The sequence below is a fragment of the Mastigoproctus giganteus genome, chromosome 5, assembly GCF_048544385.1.
Source record: "Mastigoproctus giganteus isolate SK-2022 chromosome 5, ASM4854438v1, whole genome shotgun sequence".
Classification (NCBI taxonomy): domain Eukaryota; kingdom Metazoa; phylum Arthropoda; class Arachnida; order Uropygi; family Thelyphonidae; genus Mastigoproctus; species Mastigoproctus giganteus.
This window is the reverse complement of record NC_143579.1, coordinates 118471387-118490185: the sequence shown is the minus strand read 5'-3', so window position 1 is coordinate 118490185 and position 18799 is coordinate 118471387. Positions and strand designations below refer to the sequence as shown.

Genomic DNA, 18799 nt, shown 5'->3' with positions numbered 1-18799 from the left:
TTAACTGTGTACAGTATATTTTGAAAGCAAATTAATTTATTTTATTTTTGTTATTTCTACTAACTATATTGTAAAATATCCCATATATTTAGATGTATAAGGCTGAAGTGGCTAAAAATCGTCTGAAATTTTAAAGATGACTTATATGCTAGGTACAAAATCCTAAACAAGGATAAAAACGCATATGTTTAGGGTTAGAAAGTCACAAATTATACCAATATATTTACCATTTATTACATGTTTATTTTTATACAAATCTACATTGTTTCTCATCTTTTAAATCTCAAGAATTGCCCATTTTTTTACAAAAATTAAACATCTCTCAAATGAATTTCTCATTTTGAATGGGAAATTCATTGAGAGAGATTTAATTTTTGAGTTCTTGAAAAATAAACTTTCAGATTGCCAGTTTCTTATAGCTAATGTGCTTCCATATCAAGACACTGTTTACAGAAAAACCAATCTGCAGAACAGTACTAAATTAAGTAACAGCTTGTTTACATAATTAGCATCTCGTGTACATCTCGTGCGCCAATAAAAGTGATGTGACATAGTTACTTATGCCTCTGTAGGCTTTGTTTTCATGATCTACATAATGAAATACTTTACACCTTTATTGCTTCTTTACAGATTACTGTGCCATGTAAACTTTAAAAAAAAGAGCCAAATTAATTGGATTAAAAAAGTAGGTGGTTCTTAATACAGATTTTATTGTAACTACCTCCACAAAAGATGTATAGATCAACCTTTTTTTTTTTGCAAAAAAAAAAAAAAAAAGTTTGATCTATACAGTGAACGTATGACGAACAAGTTAGTACAAAGCATCATTTTAGTTCATAGTAAATCACCAAAGTAGGTGAAATTGCATAGTTTTTGTTATATCTCATATTTGAATGCCTTCACAATGAGTTGTTTTTTATTGCACTATCTTGAACAAACAACACTTCCCCAGTAGAGAAGAGTAATGTTACTTATTCTCGGCATATACCACCACTCATAAGTAAAAAGTAACATTAGTCTTATATACTGGGGAAGTGTTGCTTATTTGAAATAGTGCAATAACAGGCAACTTGTGAAGGCATTCACAATATGAGATGTAAACAAAAACTATACAATTTCACCAACTTCTGTAATTTACTATGAACTAAAATGATGCTTTGCACTAACTTATTTATCTAGTAGATTTCCTTTAGTCTGAGACTTTCAGCCAGGAAAACAGAGATTGCCAGATCATGCTATTCCCAGATTTGGAACCTGTGGCTCTATAGAGAAGACTTGGGCAATTTTACATTAATTGTAATTGTTTTTGAAGTTAAGCTGGTAATAACCTTCTGAAAAAGGCAAAGAAACATTTAAAGTAACACATAACATTTAAAGTGTAAGTAAAAATTTGTGAAATTTAATAGCTTATTACGGAAATATTATATATTGTTAGGTTTTTACAAAAATTTTTGGTTTGTCTTTACAATCTGGTACCCCTTCTGATTGATCGGGCTGAGTAGCAGTGATTGACATGTGTAGCCTGCTATGGTTAATCTTGGGGTGCTTATCTCTCTCTCCCTTTAAAACCACTGTTTTAAAATCAGAAAATGAATTCCTATTTAAAACAGTGGATTCTATTAACAGCGGCAAGAGGGGTAAAGCACCCACTAAGATTAACCATAGTGGGTGCTAGGCATGTCAATCACTGCTACACATAACAATCAGTCGGAAGGGGGTACCAGATTGTAAAGACTAACCAAAATTTTTAATCACTTATTAGATCATAATACTTAAATAACATTCTGCACAGCTGTGATTGTTTTTATGAATTATATTTTTGTAGAGCTCATTGTCAATCATTTTATTACTGAAAAAGAAGATAATGAATGCACATGATACTAAAATTTTTTATATTTTATTTATTTGATTTAGTTTAGTTTCTTAAGGTACACCTGAATCTGTTTTCAGACAGTAATGGAACTGCTACAAAATATGCAAAAGTTCTCTGCATTTATGAAAAAAATAAATCTTCCTCTTTAACACCCTGACCTTTACCACTCTGAAAAGCCAAAGCTTTTTTCCTCTTTTTGAGGGGGGGGGGGGGTTTGAATGAAGGAAAATTCTGATCCTTTAGGAATTTCTATGATCATCAGCAAAAATTTATTATTGTTCCATTACATTTACTGCAAAAGATTATTATCCTTATTAACACTTAAGACGTTTACAATCTCAATGATTATTTACCTTTTTAATTTTAGAGTGCACAGTTTGAAAACTGTGAAGAGATTTTTGCAGATAAGCTTCAGGTGCAGTGGAAGACTGTTGGCGATTATCTTTACATCCAACTAATAGCTAAGATTGGTAAGTATACAGTATTAGTATTTGCACCAGCATGTATTTCTACCACACACACACACACACACACACACAGTTCTCAGTTATATAGTGATTTCACAACCTTTGGGTATCAGTAAATTTGGTACATTGAATTAGTGGCATAGTGACTCAAATCACTGAAATCCAGCTTTATCCCACCCAACCATGGAATCTGCTAGAGCTTGAATATTGTATGCTTTGGCCCATACAACAATGGCAGTTCATATGTTGTTGGCATGCATGGAAGAATATATATAAATTATTATCATTTATTAGTTAATAAATGATAATTATAATAAATTATCATTTATTAGCCAAAATAGAAGAAAAATATGCATAGTGGCTCCACCCTAAATGGAAATACCAATTGGATTTACAAAAAAAAAAAAAAAAAGCATTAGATACCCTACAAAGACAATTTATTAAACTGTATATCGAAGTTATGGGAGTTTCCTAAAAAATCACTCAACTCCATTACAAATATAACCCTCCTTTATATAATAAAAATTTCTTCTTGGGCTTATAATATACTTTGTCCCAGTACAGTGGGCACTATTCACATGCCAATAATTGAAAGTTAATACTCAGCATGCCAATAACTAAAATTAAAGAGTGACTCAAACTTACAGCCCCGGGTGTCAAGCATATTTTGAGGCCAAGTGATATTTCTGCGATTTATAGAGTGCTCTTCAAAGGCGATTAAAGTTTTTTTAAGTTCCTACATTTCTGTAAACAGTCTTATTTTTAAAACCATTCTATACCTGAAAATCCACAAGTTAGAACAAACAAAAAGGAGACTCACCTTTTTTTATTTATCCATATAGTTCTCTAACCAACTAACTTCAACTGCTTGGCCTCCTAGCAGCACTGCTCCTGCATCCCCGTGGCGGGGGCTGGAAACCTTGGCAGAAAAGTCCTCTTGCCAAGGGCTAAAAGGAGCAAACATGACAAATACAGACTATCTAGACATGGAAAATGATAATCCAAAGAGACAAAAGACTGATCAGATAGAGCAACCCTGCCCATTGTTCTTAATCTTCCACTCCCTCTCTAGTCAGCCTATGAGTAAATTGTCTCCCTTTGTCATACAGAAACATCTGGAAGGTATTGCAGGAACTCTCAAGACAGTTAAGAGACTGCAATCAGAAGAAGCTTTTTCAACTTACAAGCTTTGCTGGTATTCCAGTAAAAATATCTCTTCCCACAACCCTAAATTCATTTAAGGGTGTCATATCCAGTTGCAATCTATTAAATGTCATGGAGGAAGAAATAACCCAAGAGCTGCAGGGACAACATGTAATTGAAGCAAGATGAATAATGATTAAAAAAGATAATCAACTTACACCTACTAGAAATATTATTCTCACCTTCAGCACACACAAGTTACCCACCTCTGTAAAAGCAGATTATTTACTTTGCTGCATCTGCCCCTACATTTCCAACCCTTTGCCAAAAGTATAGCCACTCACAAACTGTATGCAGAGGAGTTCCTGTATGCCCCAGTTGTGGGCCTCAGATCACATACAGAATAATTGTATAGCTACAAAAATGACCAACCCAAATTGCAAAGGTGACCATCCTGTATATTCTAAGACGTGAAAAGTGGAAAACCAAGAAAAAAAATAGTAAAATACAAGGTTGAGAACAAAGTCAGTTGCCAAGAAGCAAGAAAACTAGTTGCACCTACTATAAACAAAAATATGACCTATGCCAATGCTCTAAAAAAGTATCAAACATTCTCCACTCAAACTGATGTCACAGTTCCAACTAATAAGTCAATTTCTGATTGGGCTAGAAATGTCCTTTCTGAGCAACAACCAAGTATACGTAAGTTCTGTGATCCAACAATCCAAGTTCTGTGACCAGGTAAATAATACTCCTGTGACAATACCAGCGGAATCTCCTCCTCCAATGAGAGCTACCATATCTCATAATACAAACTAAAATGTAATGAAAAATATTCAGGACAACCGTGGACACTGATTGCACATCCACACAAGAAGATGCTACTTTAGAAATCTATGCTGAAAAAGAAATGGACACTGGTCAGCCAGATTTTCCAAAAAAAATAAACCAAAGTTGGACCGTTATAAGCCAGTCACTTCCAAAAAGCAGTCAATACTGTGTCATCAACTAAATACAAATAATGCCTTGTATTTTACAATGGAATTGCAAAGGCTTTTGTTGCAATACAGATGATATCCAAGATCTGATTAACCAATACTTTCCAGTTGCCCTTTGTCTACAGAAAACTTACTTAACCCCATAAATTTCTCCTTCGATAAAGAACTATTGCCTTTATCGAAGATATCGTAATACAGCTAATGCTGCCCATGGTGGTATGACATCTTGATAAATTCAAAGATCCCAACTAAACATATCTATAGCTGTTGCTGTTTGTATAACTCTCCATATAGCAGTAACACTAGTTTCAATCTACCTACCACCACACCTTACCCTTTAAAAGATCTTGCAGATCTATTCACACAGATACCTCCACCTCTGTGTATATAAGGGAATTTTAACAAGCACCACCCCTTATGAGGCTGTCCTAAATTAGATAGATGGGGTCAACTCATTGAAAACTTTCTAGAGGCACAAAACCTCACCATACTCAATACTGGTGCACATACTCATGTACAACTCCCAACTGGACATACTTCAGCAATAGATCTCTCAATTTGTTCTCCAGTACTGGTCCTGACTATAGAATGGTACTTTATAAATGATCCCATGGGTAGTGATCACATCCCAATTGTATGCAACACTATGACAGCACAGATCCCTTTAGCTCAACCCTGCAGGAAATGGAAATTTGCCCAAGCAAACTGGGCAAAATTTTGGTCGTCAATCTCTCTCTCTCTCTCTCTCTCGAATCAGAAGAAATCCGACTCCAGCCTATTGATAATGTGACAGAATACATAACATCTCATCTCCTAAATGTGGCCAAAGACACAATACCATTATCAAATCCCCAGGCCAAAAACATTATAATTATTGGTGGAATGAGGAATGCACAAATGCAAAGAAACCAAAAATGAAAGCATGGAATTTGTTTCGGCAGTGTCCAACCACAGTCAATCTCATTAATTATAAGAAGTTAAGAGCTGTTGGTTTGTTATTTGGTTTTTAGGAGCATTAGCAACTAAGGCCATATTGCTCCGGGATATGCGGTGGTCATTCCATGACCTTTCCGCATCCTCCGTATTTGGTGGTGATGGGCTCGAACCCCGGTCTAATCAAGAAGCATGTGCTGTGCACTGCTGCTCCTTCCCACCTGGCTACAGAGGCGCCTAGAAGTTAAGAGCAAAAGCACGTTTCACTTGAAGGCAAGTCAAGAAAGAATCCTGGACTCGTTTTGCATAGAGCATTAACAGAAACACTGACAGCAAATTAATATGGAAAAAAATTAGACAGCTTTCTGTTAAGTTTTCTACTGTACCTTCCCCAATCCTCTCCTGGAATGGGCGAGATCTATCTAGTCCCTTGGATATAGCTAATACTTTGGGCAATACTTTTGCTGAAATCTCAGCAGCATCAGCATTTACTACATCTTTCAAGCAACTTAAAAACACTACAGAACAGCATTCTCTTAACTTCCAAACCACCCTCATTCTGCCATATAACAAATTGAAGGATCTCTGCAATATTCTGAACTCTTGCATGCTATTAGAACAGCCCGCAATGGTGCTACCTGGCCAGATGGGATCTATTATATCATGCTTCAACATCTTAATGACAAAGCTTTGCATCTTCTCCTGGTTTTTTACAACCATATAATTTTAGAAAATATTTATCCAGTGCCTTGGCATCAGTCTACTGTGCATTTCTAATGCCTGGAAACGATCCAACCAACCCCCATAGCTATAGACCAATATCTCTCTCAAGCTGCCTCAGCAAAATCCCTGAAGAAATAGTCCACAGTAGACTCGTCTGGATCATTGAATCAGAACATCTAATGAGCCGTAGTCAATATGGCTTTCATCAAAACAAGTCATGCTTGGATCTCATGGTTAAGGCCGAATTTGCCATTCATAATGCTTTTGTTAAACATGAACATCTAGTAATGGTATCCGTAGATAAAGAGAAAGCTTTTGACACCAGCTGGTGGCATGGCATACTTAGTGATCTTTACTCTCTTGGTGTACGGGGCAAGCTTCCTATATTTGTGAAAAAAATTTTCTACACACTAGATCATTTCAAGTTCGATACCAACATGCCCTCTACACAACTATCAGTACTGTTTTTCACTTAGAATAGATTCTATCACTAAACAACTTCCAAATACATTAGGGACCAACCTTTATGCAGATGACTTTTCCATCTCCTGCCATTCCCAAAACATGAGATCTATTGAACCACAGCTTCAGATATCACTAAATAAAATACAGCAGTGGGCCAGCCTCAATGGCTATCGACTCTCACAGCAGAAAACAGTTACTATCCATTTTTGTAGACATCACAAGCTTCATCTGGATCCTGAACTGCAAATCTCTGTTTCCATTCCAGTCACTAATAACATCAGATTTTTAGGATTGGTTTGGTTTGGTTTTTTTTTTAGGGAGCATTAGCAACTAAGGCCATATTGCTCCGGGTTATGCGGTGGTCATTCCCTGACCTTTCCTCATCCTCCGTATTTGGTGGTGACGGGCTTGAACCCCGGTTTTTAATCAAGAAGCATGTGCTACGCACTGCTCCTTCCCACCTGGCTACGGAGGCGCCTAGATTTTTAGGATTAACCGTTAACAACAAGTTAAATTACTTAGACCATATGAAAAATGTATGTACTTCCTGTCTGAAAAAGTTAAACGTACTCAGAGCTCTATCCGCCCTAACATGGGTGCAGGTCGTACCTCTCTGCTTCGGTTGTACAGGGCATTAATCAAATCCCATCTTGATTGTGGAGCTCCCATCTATGATTCTGCTAGAATGAGTGTATGTATTATGCTGGCTTGATCCAATTCAACACAGTGCTTTGAGGATTCCACTTGGTGCATTCATAACATCACCAGTACAACAGCCTCTACAATGATGCTCATGAACCACCACTAGGTGCCTCTGTAGCCAGGTGGGAAGGAGCAGCAGTGCGTAGCACACGCTTCTTGATTAGACCGGGGTTCGAGCCCGTCACCACCAAATACGGAGGATGCGGAAAGGTCAGGGAATGACCACCGCATATTCCAGGAGCAATATGGCCTTAGTTGCTAATGCTCCTAAAAACCAAACAACAACAACATGAACCATCACTAACTTTACGTTCTGATGTCAGATGTTATTGACTTCAAATGTTTTCCTTTCTATATATAATAAATGAACAGGCGCATTATGGCCAAAACAGCTTATGTGTCAAACCCCCATAACAGCAACAACTCAAACTTACTTATCCTTGTATGCACACAACATAGTTCCCAATTCTAAAGAAGGGAGACCAATATAAGAATGACTAAGTTTAAATATACATCTACATGCTATCAGTAAATAAATTAACAGAGCAATTCAACATTTTTTTGCCTCCATTCATGCAGATTAGGAACAGTTTCCAATTGTCAAATTAAAAACCTGACAATTTTTAGACATTTTCTTGGAGAAATATCCAACTGTTAAGTGGTTAATCTTTAGGATTAGAAACATATGATAAATATAACCATTCTTAAGTTCTTCTAAAAGAAAAAACATTAATAACCACTCCAATTATAAAAAAAAAACCTTGCAGATTCAAGTTTTATTATAATTGCAATTAGCATTAGTTGAGGCATATGATGCAAGAAAGCAAGCTTATATAGCATCAGGGGGAAAAAAAAAAAAAAAAAAAAAACCTTCAAATTTCACCCATCCGGTCACTTCAAATGTTTGTCTAGTTCAGCCTTAAATTTATTTAACTTCCACAACAACAGATGGAAGTCTTCCAGCAATCAACTACCTGCTGGCTAAAGGCAAACTTCCACACATCTATTCTACAACTGCTTTTCCTCAATTTGAAGTTATGCCCCCTCAGGTTCTTAATCTGAGCAAGCGGAAGTATTCCATCAGCATTGAGCCTGCATAAACCAGTCAAGACCTTATACACCTCGATCAGATAATCTCAGAGGTGCCAAGTCTCCAGATGCTGCAACCTGCAGAACTTAAGCTGCTCTTGGTAAGAGCACTTCTTTGTTCCACTCACCAATCTTGTTGTGCTTCTCTGTACTTGTTCTAGCAACTCTACATCCTTCCTAAAATGAAGCCTCCAGACCAGTACACAGTATTAACATTAGCATTAGTAGAGGCATATATATGATGCAAAAAAGCAAGCTTATGCAGTATCAGCCAAAAAAAAAAAAAAAACTTCCACTTCACTCCTCCTTTCGTTCGAAATACCTGTCCAGCTGAGCCTTAAATTTATTTAAGCTATCAACTTCCACAACAAGGGATGGAAGTCTGTTCCACCAACCAACTGCCACTGGCTAAAGGCAAATTTCCACACATCTATCCTTCATCTGTCTTTCCTCAATTTGAATTTATGCCCTCTCAGGTGATTATTCTGAGCAAGAGGAAAAATCCCATCAGCATTGAGCATGCTCAAACCATTCAAGACTTTATACACCTCTATCAGATCACCTCGCCGGTGCCTAGTCTCCAGACACTGTAATTTGCAAAACTTAAGCCTTTCTTCGTAAGAGCAACCCTTTGTTCCATTCACTAATCTTGTTGCCCTTCTCTGTACTTGTTCAAGCAGCTCTACATCCTTCTTGAAATGAGGCCTCCATACCTTTTTAAGGGAATAATCACCTCCTTATCCCTGCTAGAAAAATTCCAGTATATCATTGACAAGACACCATGAGCTACCCTTGCAGCCCGTCTGCACTGCTCAGAGAACTTCATATCTGCCTGCACAATTACCCCCAGGTCCTTTTCATTCTTTACCACTGTCAGTGTGGTACCACAGAGTTGATACGTTGCTCTGGGGTTGCTGTTTCCCATATGTAGTACTTTACATTTGTCAATGTTAAACTTCATTTGCCACCTCTCAGCCCATCTGCTCAACCTTTCCAGATCCTGTTGCAGCAGCATAGCGTCAGTAGTGTCCTTAACAACCCTGCCAACCTTTGTATCGTCTGCAAACTTGGACATTACGCTTGATATACCATCATCAATATTATTTATAAATACAGAAAACAATAACGGACCCAACACTGAACCCTGAGGGACTCCACTAATAACATTAGTTCACGATGAGCAGTGTCCATTGATTACCACTCTCCGTCTTCTCCCCCTCAACAACCCTTTTATCCATAGTAGCAATTTGCCTCCAATGCCACATTGTTCCAATTTGTACAGCAGTCTTCCATGTGCAACAGTATCAAAAGCCTTTCTAAGATCCAAGTATATAATATCAAAGTTATTCCCTGCATCCAGTTCTTTTGTGACTGCATCATAGTATCCAATCAGATTGGTCAGGCAAGACTTCCTCTTAACAAAACCATGCAGTGTCCGAGCTATAACTGAAATCTTGTCTAGATGATCCTGTAGTGCTTCTTTCACCAGTGGCTCCATTAATTTTCCTGGAACAGAAGTTAAACTCACAGGTCTATAATTACTTGTGTCAGCCTTTGATCCCCCTTTGTGAATTGGGGTCACATTTGCACATCTCCAGTCTATGGGTACCTCCCCTGAGTCCAAGGAAGCTCTCATAATTATGGCTAAGGGTTTGCTTATTTCCTTTCCTTTGCTACCTCCTTTAATATAACTGGATAGATCCCATCCACCCCAGGCACCTTTCTTGTGTTTATCTTCAACAATTTCTCCTCCACTTTACTCTCAGTTATTACAAGATTATCTAGATTACTGCCAGAGTTGAATACACCTCTGGCATTCCCCTTACTGAATAAATCCTCATATGTGAATGTCGATGCAAAATATTCATTTAGTTTGTTAGCTACCTAAGCAGGATCATCAACAGTTGAACCATTGATATCAAGTGGACCAATCTGATTCATCCCCTTCCTTCTAGAGTTTGCATAAGTAAAGAACTCTTTGCTGTTTTTCTTTGCATCCTTTGCCAAAGATTTCTCGTAATCTCCCTTCGCCTGCCTAATCTCCTTTGTAACTTGGTTACAGATCAACTTATATCTATCATAGGCTTTCATGTCACCCATTAATTTATATGTATCCCATGCATTTTTCTTCTCTGCCATATGTCTCATTAGTTCATCTGACATCCATTATGCCTAAACCCTGAACAATATTTCTTAGTTGGTATGTAAAGCCTAGTAGCTTCCAAGGTAAGTTCTTTGAATGCTTCCCATTTTAAATTTGCTGTTGGTAACAACATCAGTTGGTCCCACATAAACTGAGTAGATGGGCTGAAAAGTAGCAACTGAGGTCTAACATTAATAAATGAAAGGTATGGCATTTGGATAATAGTAATCCCAGAATAACATAAATATGGGTAGCACCAAACTGAAGGTAGTTCATGAGGAAAAAGATCTAGAAGTAGTTGTGCAGTCCACATGATCTAGAAGTAATTGTACAGTCTCACATGAAATTCTCTGACAGTGCAAACAGACTGCTAGAATAGCTCATTAGGTTCATCTGTTACTGATATATATATATATATATATATATATATATATAGGAACATTTTCCCACTAGGGATAAGGAGTTGATTATCCCATTGCATATGCAATGGTTAGGCCACATCAGAAATACCACACAGGTCTGGAAGCCTCATTTTAGGAGAGAAGTTCTGTTGGAAGAGTTCTTCTAACCAAGAAAGACTGGGGTTTTGCAAATTACAATATTTATAAACTGCTCATCTGTGTGGTGACTCAATTGAAGTGTGTAATCGAAGCTTTAAAAGGGTAAATGGATAAAGGGATGATTAAAAGCATTTATTCTGCAGTGTGCTGATTTTCACTTTTTCATTTTTTTCTCTCTACAGATAAGTAAATGAAATGCCAATGTCATTGTTATCCTTTTTTCGATGGTGCACATGGAGGAACATAAATTAAATTGGAAAAAAAAAAAAAAAAAGGGGGGGGGGGGCTGGTTGCAGAATAGATGTACAAAAATTTTGCATTCAGCAAAGAACGATTGATTGTTGGAATAAATTTCCACCTGGTGTTGTGAAAATTAGTAGTTTAAAATGGTTATTTGCAGTGCTTACTGGAACAACTGTCTGGAACGGGTGCTACATTATACATTATTAAATAATACTTCTCTTCTTGAGAAGTATTATTTAGTTGCAGTATTAGGCACCTCATCAGAATAACACATGAGGATTTCTCTCACAAGGTGAGAGAGGCCAAAATGTGTGAAAACACAAGTTTCCAAGTGTAAGTTAATGAACCTTTTGTCAATATATATATAGGTTCCATTATAAATGAACAGGGTATATTTTTTTGGCTATTTAATTCTTTTTAACAAAAAAATAAAATTATTATGAATTAATGATAGTTATTATGTTTTGAATGTGCTTTTTGATATCTAATATCTTTTGATCCTGTCTGGCAGATCATAACTCACATTACAAACACAGCAGATTCCTCCTGTGTTTCTAGGGCTAAACTTAGTAAGTTGCCATTCTGCTCCTATATACTAAGCCAACCTAAAAATAAAAATGAGATAAACTGGAATAAAATAAGGAAGACAGAACAAGGCTATCCACACTCACCTCCTGCAGCATGAACACATGATCTCCAGCTGTATTTGTAATGTGGTTTAGTATTTCTTTTTTTCTTTAATGTTTTAATAATATTATCACTTCAATCTGTACAGTAATATTATCACTTTACTAAAGTATGGTGATAACAGTCTGAAGGATCCTTCACAAGTAATACCTATAGCTTAATCATCTGCAGCACAGACCCCTCAGCAAAAGATTTTGCAGCCCTCTACATCCTACCAGTGATTTATGCAGCAGTGTACTGAGTCTCACTTTTTTCATTCTTTACAGATGAAGCATAGTTTGCTAGGGGTAGTATCACTAATTTTCATTGATGCCTATGGGCAGTACTAGTAATTAGTACCTGTAAACAGAGGGAAATTCCCATTGGATCATTTAATCTAGGCACCAGCAAAAGTTCACCATTACTGAGTGTTTTTTTTTTTTATGTAAACCCCAGACACAAGAGGTATTAGAACCTATAGTACTTAGTACTGTGCATGGGCTGGAGATTGGGAAGATGAAAGAAGTTATTTGTTGACATTAGACTTGAACTTCTGTGGACTGCAATTTTCAGGAAAAGGTATGGAGGAAGGTTGTTCCAGAAAACAGCAGTTGAATCCTGTAACCAACTGAGCAAACGTTGGAAAAAAATCTGAGCAAACGGACAGCAAATGGATGTTGGCTGCTGGTGGCACGTGTTCGGACTATTTTGAAAGAGAGAGTGGGAATTATAGAAGCCAATTCAGAAGAACAGTACCCATGGAAGTATCTGTAGAAAAGGCATGCAGCAGAAACAGTACATCAATGAGACAGAGAGTGGAGAGACTCTGTTAGAGATGAGTCATTAATTATCCTAACTGCTCTCTCTTCTAGAATGGAATCTAGAAGACAGAGATTTTGGGGGCACCGCCCCAGATGTGGGAACAATATTCCATGGTAGGATGGATTTGCGATTTGTACAGAGCGAACAGCTGTTTCGAAGAAAAGTAACGGCGAGAGCAAAAGAGAAAACCAAGTTTTTTAGATGAAGAGGAATCAATATTTGTAATGTGCTTGTGCCAAGAAAGATTATAAGTCAGGGTATTCTCCAAAAGAGATATATCTCTTGAGAGGAGATTTCTTGCCTAAAATCTCTTTGAGTGTCTTCACAAAGATAAGAATAGGAGCAGAAGAATTCTTTTTGCAAGATATAAGACAGGACTGAGTGTTAGAAGAATTGAAATCAACTAAGTTGTCTTTGCCGCACTGGAGAATTACTTGGAGATCGGCAATTAAGGAATTGGTAGCGAATATTCAAGAAATTGAAGCTGGTTGAGTAGGGCGAGGAAACTGGCGTACAATGTGCTATCATCAGTAAAACTGTGGACAGGATTTCCAGTCAATGGAAGAAGGTCATTAATATACAAGAGGAAAAGAGTGGAGGAAGGAACTGTACCTTGGGAGACACCAGCATTAGTGGAGGAGTAAGAAGACAGAGAGCCATCTACCACCACCCTCAGTGAGCAGTCAGAGAGAAAACTGGATAACCAATCACAAAAGCCAGTTGGCAAACCAAAAGATGAAAGCTTGTTTAGAAGACCTTTATGCTAAACACGATCAAAAGCCTTTGAGATGTCAAGAGCAACTGCTTGTGTTTCACCAAACTTTTCCGTTGAATTTGTCCATAAATGGGTAACATAAGCCAGAATATCACCAGTGGATCGACAGTAATGGAATCCATACTGGCCATCATTGATCAAATGGTAGGTTTCTAGGTAGACTGAAAACATTAGAAACCTTCAGGTTTCTAAGAGTTGGCAGTTAATGGATTTCTCCATTACTTTAGAAAGAGTAGAAGTAATTGCAGTGGGACGATAACTGGATGGGAGGGATTTGTCACCCTTTTTAGTAACTGGCTGTATATGAGCAAATTTCCAAGCAATTGTATGAGCATAGTTATTGAGAACAAGTGGAAAAATACCATCTGAAGTTTTCTTGCATCAAGAATTGCCAAATCCCTCTGACATCCTTTTGACAGAAGAACACAGGAGGCATTGAATGGAATATGTTGGGAATGGTGGGAGGTGTTTTACCAAGATAATTAATACATGAGTTGGGGAAAAAAATGGGATGCTAGCAGGTCAGCTTTATCCTTGGCTGAAGTGACAATAGAACCATCTGGTTTTGACAGAGGTATTAGTAACGGCCGCATAGTGCAAGAAAGCCTATGGCTTATGCTGCACCAGCCAAAAAAAAAAAAATCTGAACAAAACAATGATAAAAAGAAAAAAAAAAAAAAAAAAACTAAATAATAATAATTACTAAAAAAAAAAAAAAAAAAAGGAAATTAAACCTATCATCCTATGCGCTACCCTTACCCGAAAGTACTATCCAGATGACCTTTGAATTTCCCCAAACTGTCGGCCTCCACCACCCATGAAGGCAACTTATTCCAGTAATTTATAACTCGCTGGCTAAAATAAAACTTCCTGCAGTCCAATCTAAACATTTCCCCCCGTAACTTGAATTTATGTCCTCTAGTTCTAGCATCATTTATAATCTTGAAAATTTTGTCCTTTCATTTTACTGATGCCTCTCAGAGCCTTAAACACCTCAATCAAATCTCCTCTAAGGTGTCTAGTTTCCAAACTCTGCAACCCACATATTCGAAGTCTTTCTTCATAAGGATGCCCTTTAGCCGATCTCACCAGGCGAGTTACCCTTCTTTGCACCCTTTCAAGAAGCTCGATGTCTTTCTTTAGGTGCGGTCTCCATACTTGAACACAGTATTCCAAGTGTGGTCTAACATAAGCCTTATATAATGGGATTATCACGTCCCTATCTCTACTTGCAAAAGTTCGATAGATCATCGATAGGACACCATGGGCCTTCCTTGCAACCTGTTTACAATGCTCAGAGAATTTCATGTCTGACCGTATTGTAACACCCAAGTCCCTTTCCTCCAGTACTGGGTTTAGTTGAACTCCACCAAGTGAATAAGTTTTTTCGGGATTACTGTTTCCCAGGTGTAATACCTCACACTTTGTTGGATTAAAGCACAGCTGCCATTTTTCTGACCATTCCTGAAGTCTATCTAGGTCTCTCCGAAGAAGCTCAGCTTGACAATGATCATTAACTACTCTACCAATTTTAACATCATCTGCAAATTTAGACATCACGCCCTCTATCCCTTCATCAATGTCGTTTATGAAAATTAAAAACAACAGTGGTCCTAATACTGATCCTTGGGGAACCCCACTTCTTACATCAACCCAATCTGAGGAATAGCCATTTATCACAACCCTCTGCCTCCTGCCCTGAAGCCATCCTTCTATCCATCTAAGGATTTTCCCAGTGATTCCAACCTGTTCCAGCTTATAAAGCAACCGCTCATGTGGGACTGAGTCAAAAGCTTTGCTGAAATCTAAATAAACAATGTCGAAATTATTCCCTAAATCCAGCTCGTGAGTGACCCTTTCGAAATAGCGAACCAGATTTGTTAAACATGATTTTTCCCTTTACAAAACCATGCTGAGTATCCTTGAGAATTTCAATTCGATCCAAATGATCCTGAATTCCACCCTCGATCATTGCCTCCATGATTTTCCCTACTACTGAAGTCAGACTGACAGGTCGATAATTTCCAACTTCACTTTTAGAGCCACCTTTATGTATGGGAGATACATTTGCACTTTTCCAATCCAAGGGAATCTCCCCAGAGTCCAGTGATGCTCACATAATTAGCCTCAATAGTTCAATGCACTCACTTGCTGCCTCTCTTAAGATTATAGGGTATATTCCATCAACTCCAGGAGCCTTACTGGTCTGTAGGCTCGAAAGTTTTTTCATTAAATAATCTTGCAAAATTTCAATATCATTAATTACATATTTTTTAACTTCGCTCCCACAATTTCCCATTGCCACAAAAGGCTTTTCATTTGTAAATATCGATGCAAAATAACTGTTGAGTTCATCTGCAACGGCAGTTGGTGTATTTATTACTATCCCCTTTCCCTTACGTAAAGGTCCGATCTGGTTTGTCCTGCTCTTCTTGGCATTTATATATGTGAAGAATTCTTTATCCACCCTCTTTGCTCTGTTTGCTAGTGATTTCTCATAAACTGCCTTTGCCTGTCGAACCTTTTCTGTGGCTCTATTACACATCACCTTGTAGCTGTTATAGGCTTCAGTACTTTTTATTGCTCTGTAACCTTTCCATGCCACCTTTTTCTACTCAAGTAATGTGGCAACTTCACTATTCATCCAACTTGGAACCCTTCTCGTGGAGTATTTTTTTAATGGTATATACACATTCAAGGCATCTGTGATTAATGTTTTAAAAGCGTACCACAGTTCAAATGTATTCATTCTCTTCGTGATATCTACCCAGTTAATAGAGGCCATGTAGTACCTTAAGGCATCGTAAATTTCTTTTCTGAAATTAAAACCCATTCCTTTGCCTTTTACTTCTGCTACCTCTCTCATCATCGTCATCATCCACCGTAGAACTCCGTGATCACTTCCTGCTACTGGTTCCTCTACTGTCAGCCCTGTTATGTCATCTGATTCATGTGTGATGATGAGGGTCTAGGATATTCTTTTCTCTAGTACTTTCCCTGACATGTTGATATAAATAACAGTCATCTAGTTGATTTAAAAATTTTGTTCCCCATGTCGAGTTTCCTTCCCATTTACTCCAATCAATTAGAGGCAAATTGAAATCACCCATAATAAGGCATTGACGCTTACTTGCCCATTCTATTTGCATGTAGAGGCTTTTGTCATAATCTTCACAATCACTTGGTCTGTAGATTACTCCTACTCGCATTATACCTTTGTTTCCAACTATCTCACACCATACAGACTCTATACTAGTATGTGAAATGTCTGAATCCGGGAAAGCTATCGTCGCACTCAGGCTGCTTCTGATAAGAAGGTGTTTGCAGAGATGGGAAAAAGTTGCAGCCAATAGCTTTGGCAAGTAACCAGAACTTAGCCTGTTCAAAATCTAGTTTGTACTGATTAATAACTGCTTTACAATTGTTGTGAGCTTTGGCATAGGCAGAAAATGAAACTGAAGAATTGAAAACAAGCCAATTACGATATGCAATATTCTTCTTTTGAACAGCCTTAGCATATTTATTGGAAAACCAAAGTTTAGATAAAGGGCGAGATTTTAAAGTGAAATGTGGGATAAGGAATTCCATTCCTGTATGAATAATTTCACTGACATGATCTGAGCAAACGATGACATCAGAAATTTTGAAACAGTAATCTGACCAAGGAAAAGAAGAAAATAAATCTCGCAGGTCATCCCCTCCATTAAAGAGAAGAGATACTCACGAAGTTCTGATCTGAGGTGCCTAACGGACCACTCACTTCGACCGTGTACTTAGAAGGGTTGTTTGTGAGAAAAACATCAAGCATGTTGGCTGTATGGTTAGAATTGTCCGGCATTCTGGTAGGTAAATGATCAATCTGTGGGAAGTCGTTAGTAATTGCAAAAGCCTCAGCATCTCAGCCAGCTGGGTTTTTGTGACTAGAGAATAGAAGCCAGCTGGAGTTATGAACATTAAAATCACCAAGGAAAATTACCTCACTGTTAGGAAAGTTGGACTGGAGAAAATCAAGTTGCAAAGAGAGGAAATCAAAGAGATCCAAGTGATTAGTGGAGTTGGGAGAACGGTAAAGACAACAGATGAATTTGACAGAATGAGGTAGAGAGATTTTAAGCCAGAGAAGATCGAAAAGAGGAGATTCCAAATTACCAAGTCTCTAACAGGAAATATCAGAATGGACATACGCACAAAGGTATCGTACAGCGAATAATTTGGGCAACTGAGATGAGCAGTTGTTGAATCAACCGATAACTGAGATTCTTTCAGAAAAAGTACATGGGGTTTGGCAGACTGCAAGTGGAAATGAACATCGTTGAGATTTGAATTGAGACCATGTATATTTGTGAAATGAACTAGGAAGTGTTTGGGAAGTTTAGATCTTTTCACAAATAAGCTTTCCCTATTAGTTTGACAATTCATGGTGTATTCAATAGTAAGAAAAGTTTGCGCGGGGGGGGCATGCTGAAGTAATGAAATTTTTGGATATGGCGTACACATGGTAAGAATAAAGCCAGATCCATGACATAACGTGGCCTCGACAATGCCCTCCACATACACAATACTCGGACTCCCTCCAGTCACTATCTAGCAGAGTAGAGGTAGCAAGATTGTACACTAGCTGATCCAGAAGCCTCCAAGACAGTTACCAATAGGTTCGGTCTGGTGTACTAACTAGCAGCCGGGCCGCGAACACTATTTTAGAGCTGTACCCTCGAAATGTAAGGAAGTGTGGATCTTGCCATCGTGTTCATCATAACCTCAAAAGACATCAATCATACTGCATAATGGAAGAGATGGGGAAGGGTTGATTGGACCTCATATGCTGCCATTAGACTAACAGTAGCAACATTTCCATAGATTTTTTGTAAAATAATCTGCCTGCATTGCTGAAAGGTGCACCATTACAAACAAGAGCATACATGCAGTTTATGCATGATGGGACTACCCCACCTTACATCTCAATCACAACTGTTATCCTAGCCATTGGATAGGGCAAAGTGGTTGAGGTAGATCAACTGAGTAGCTTCTACATCCACCAGATTTGAATTCCGTGGATTTTTACATTCTGGACACCCAAAAGCTGTAATTTATTCAACTGCAGTTAGCAACTGAAGTTTTAGTCATCGCTAAGGCACATTGATGCTTATATCACTGCTTCATGGAGCTGTTTTAATGCCTTCTGTGATGTGGAAGTTAA

The 18799-nt window shown here is 37.8% G+C and overlaps 1 protein-coding gene across 1 annotated transcript in view; it reads left to right on the top strand.

Annotated features, from left to right (window-relative positions):
• The window catches only part of LOC150085660 (protein Skeletor, isoforms B/C-like), a 356943-nt gene that overhangs the window by 249638 nt on the left and 88506 nt on the right, over positions 1-18799 (top strand). The window contains exon 5 of the mRNA XM_090373427.1: positions 2241-2343. Within this exon, the coding sequence (XP_090229553.1) occupies positions 2241-2343 (103 nt within the window). The remainder of the gene's footprint in view (positions 1-2240; positions 2344-18799) is intronic.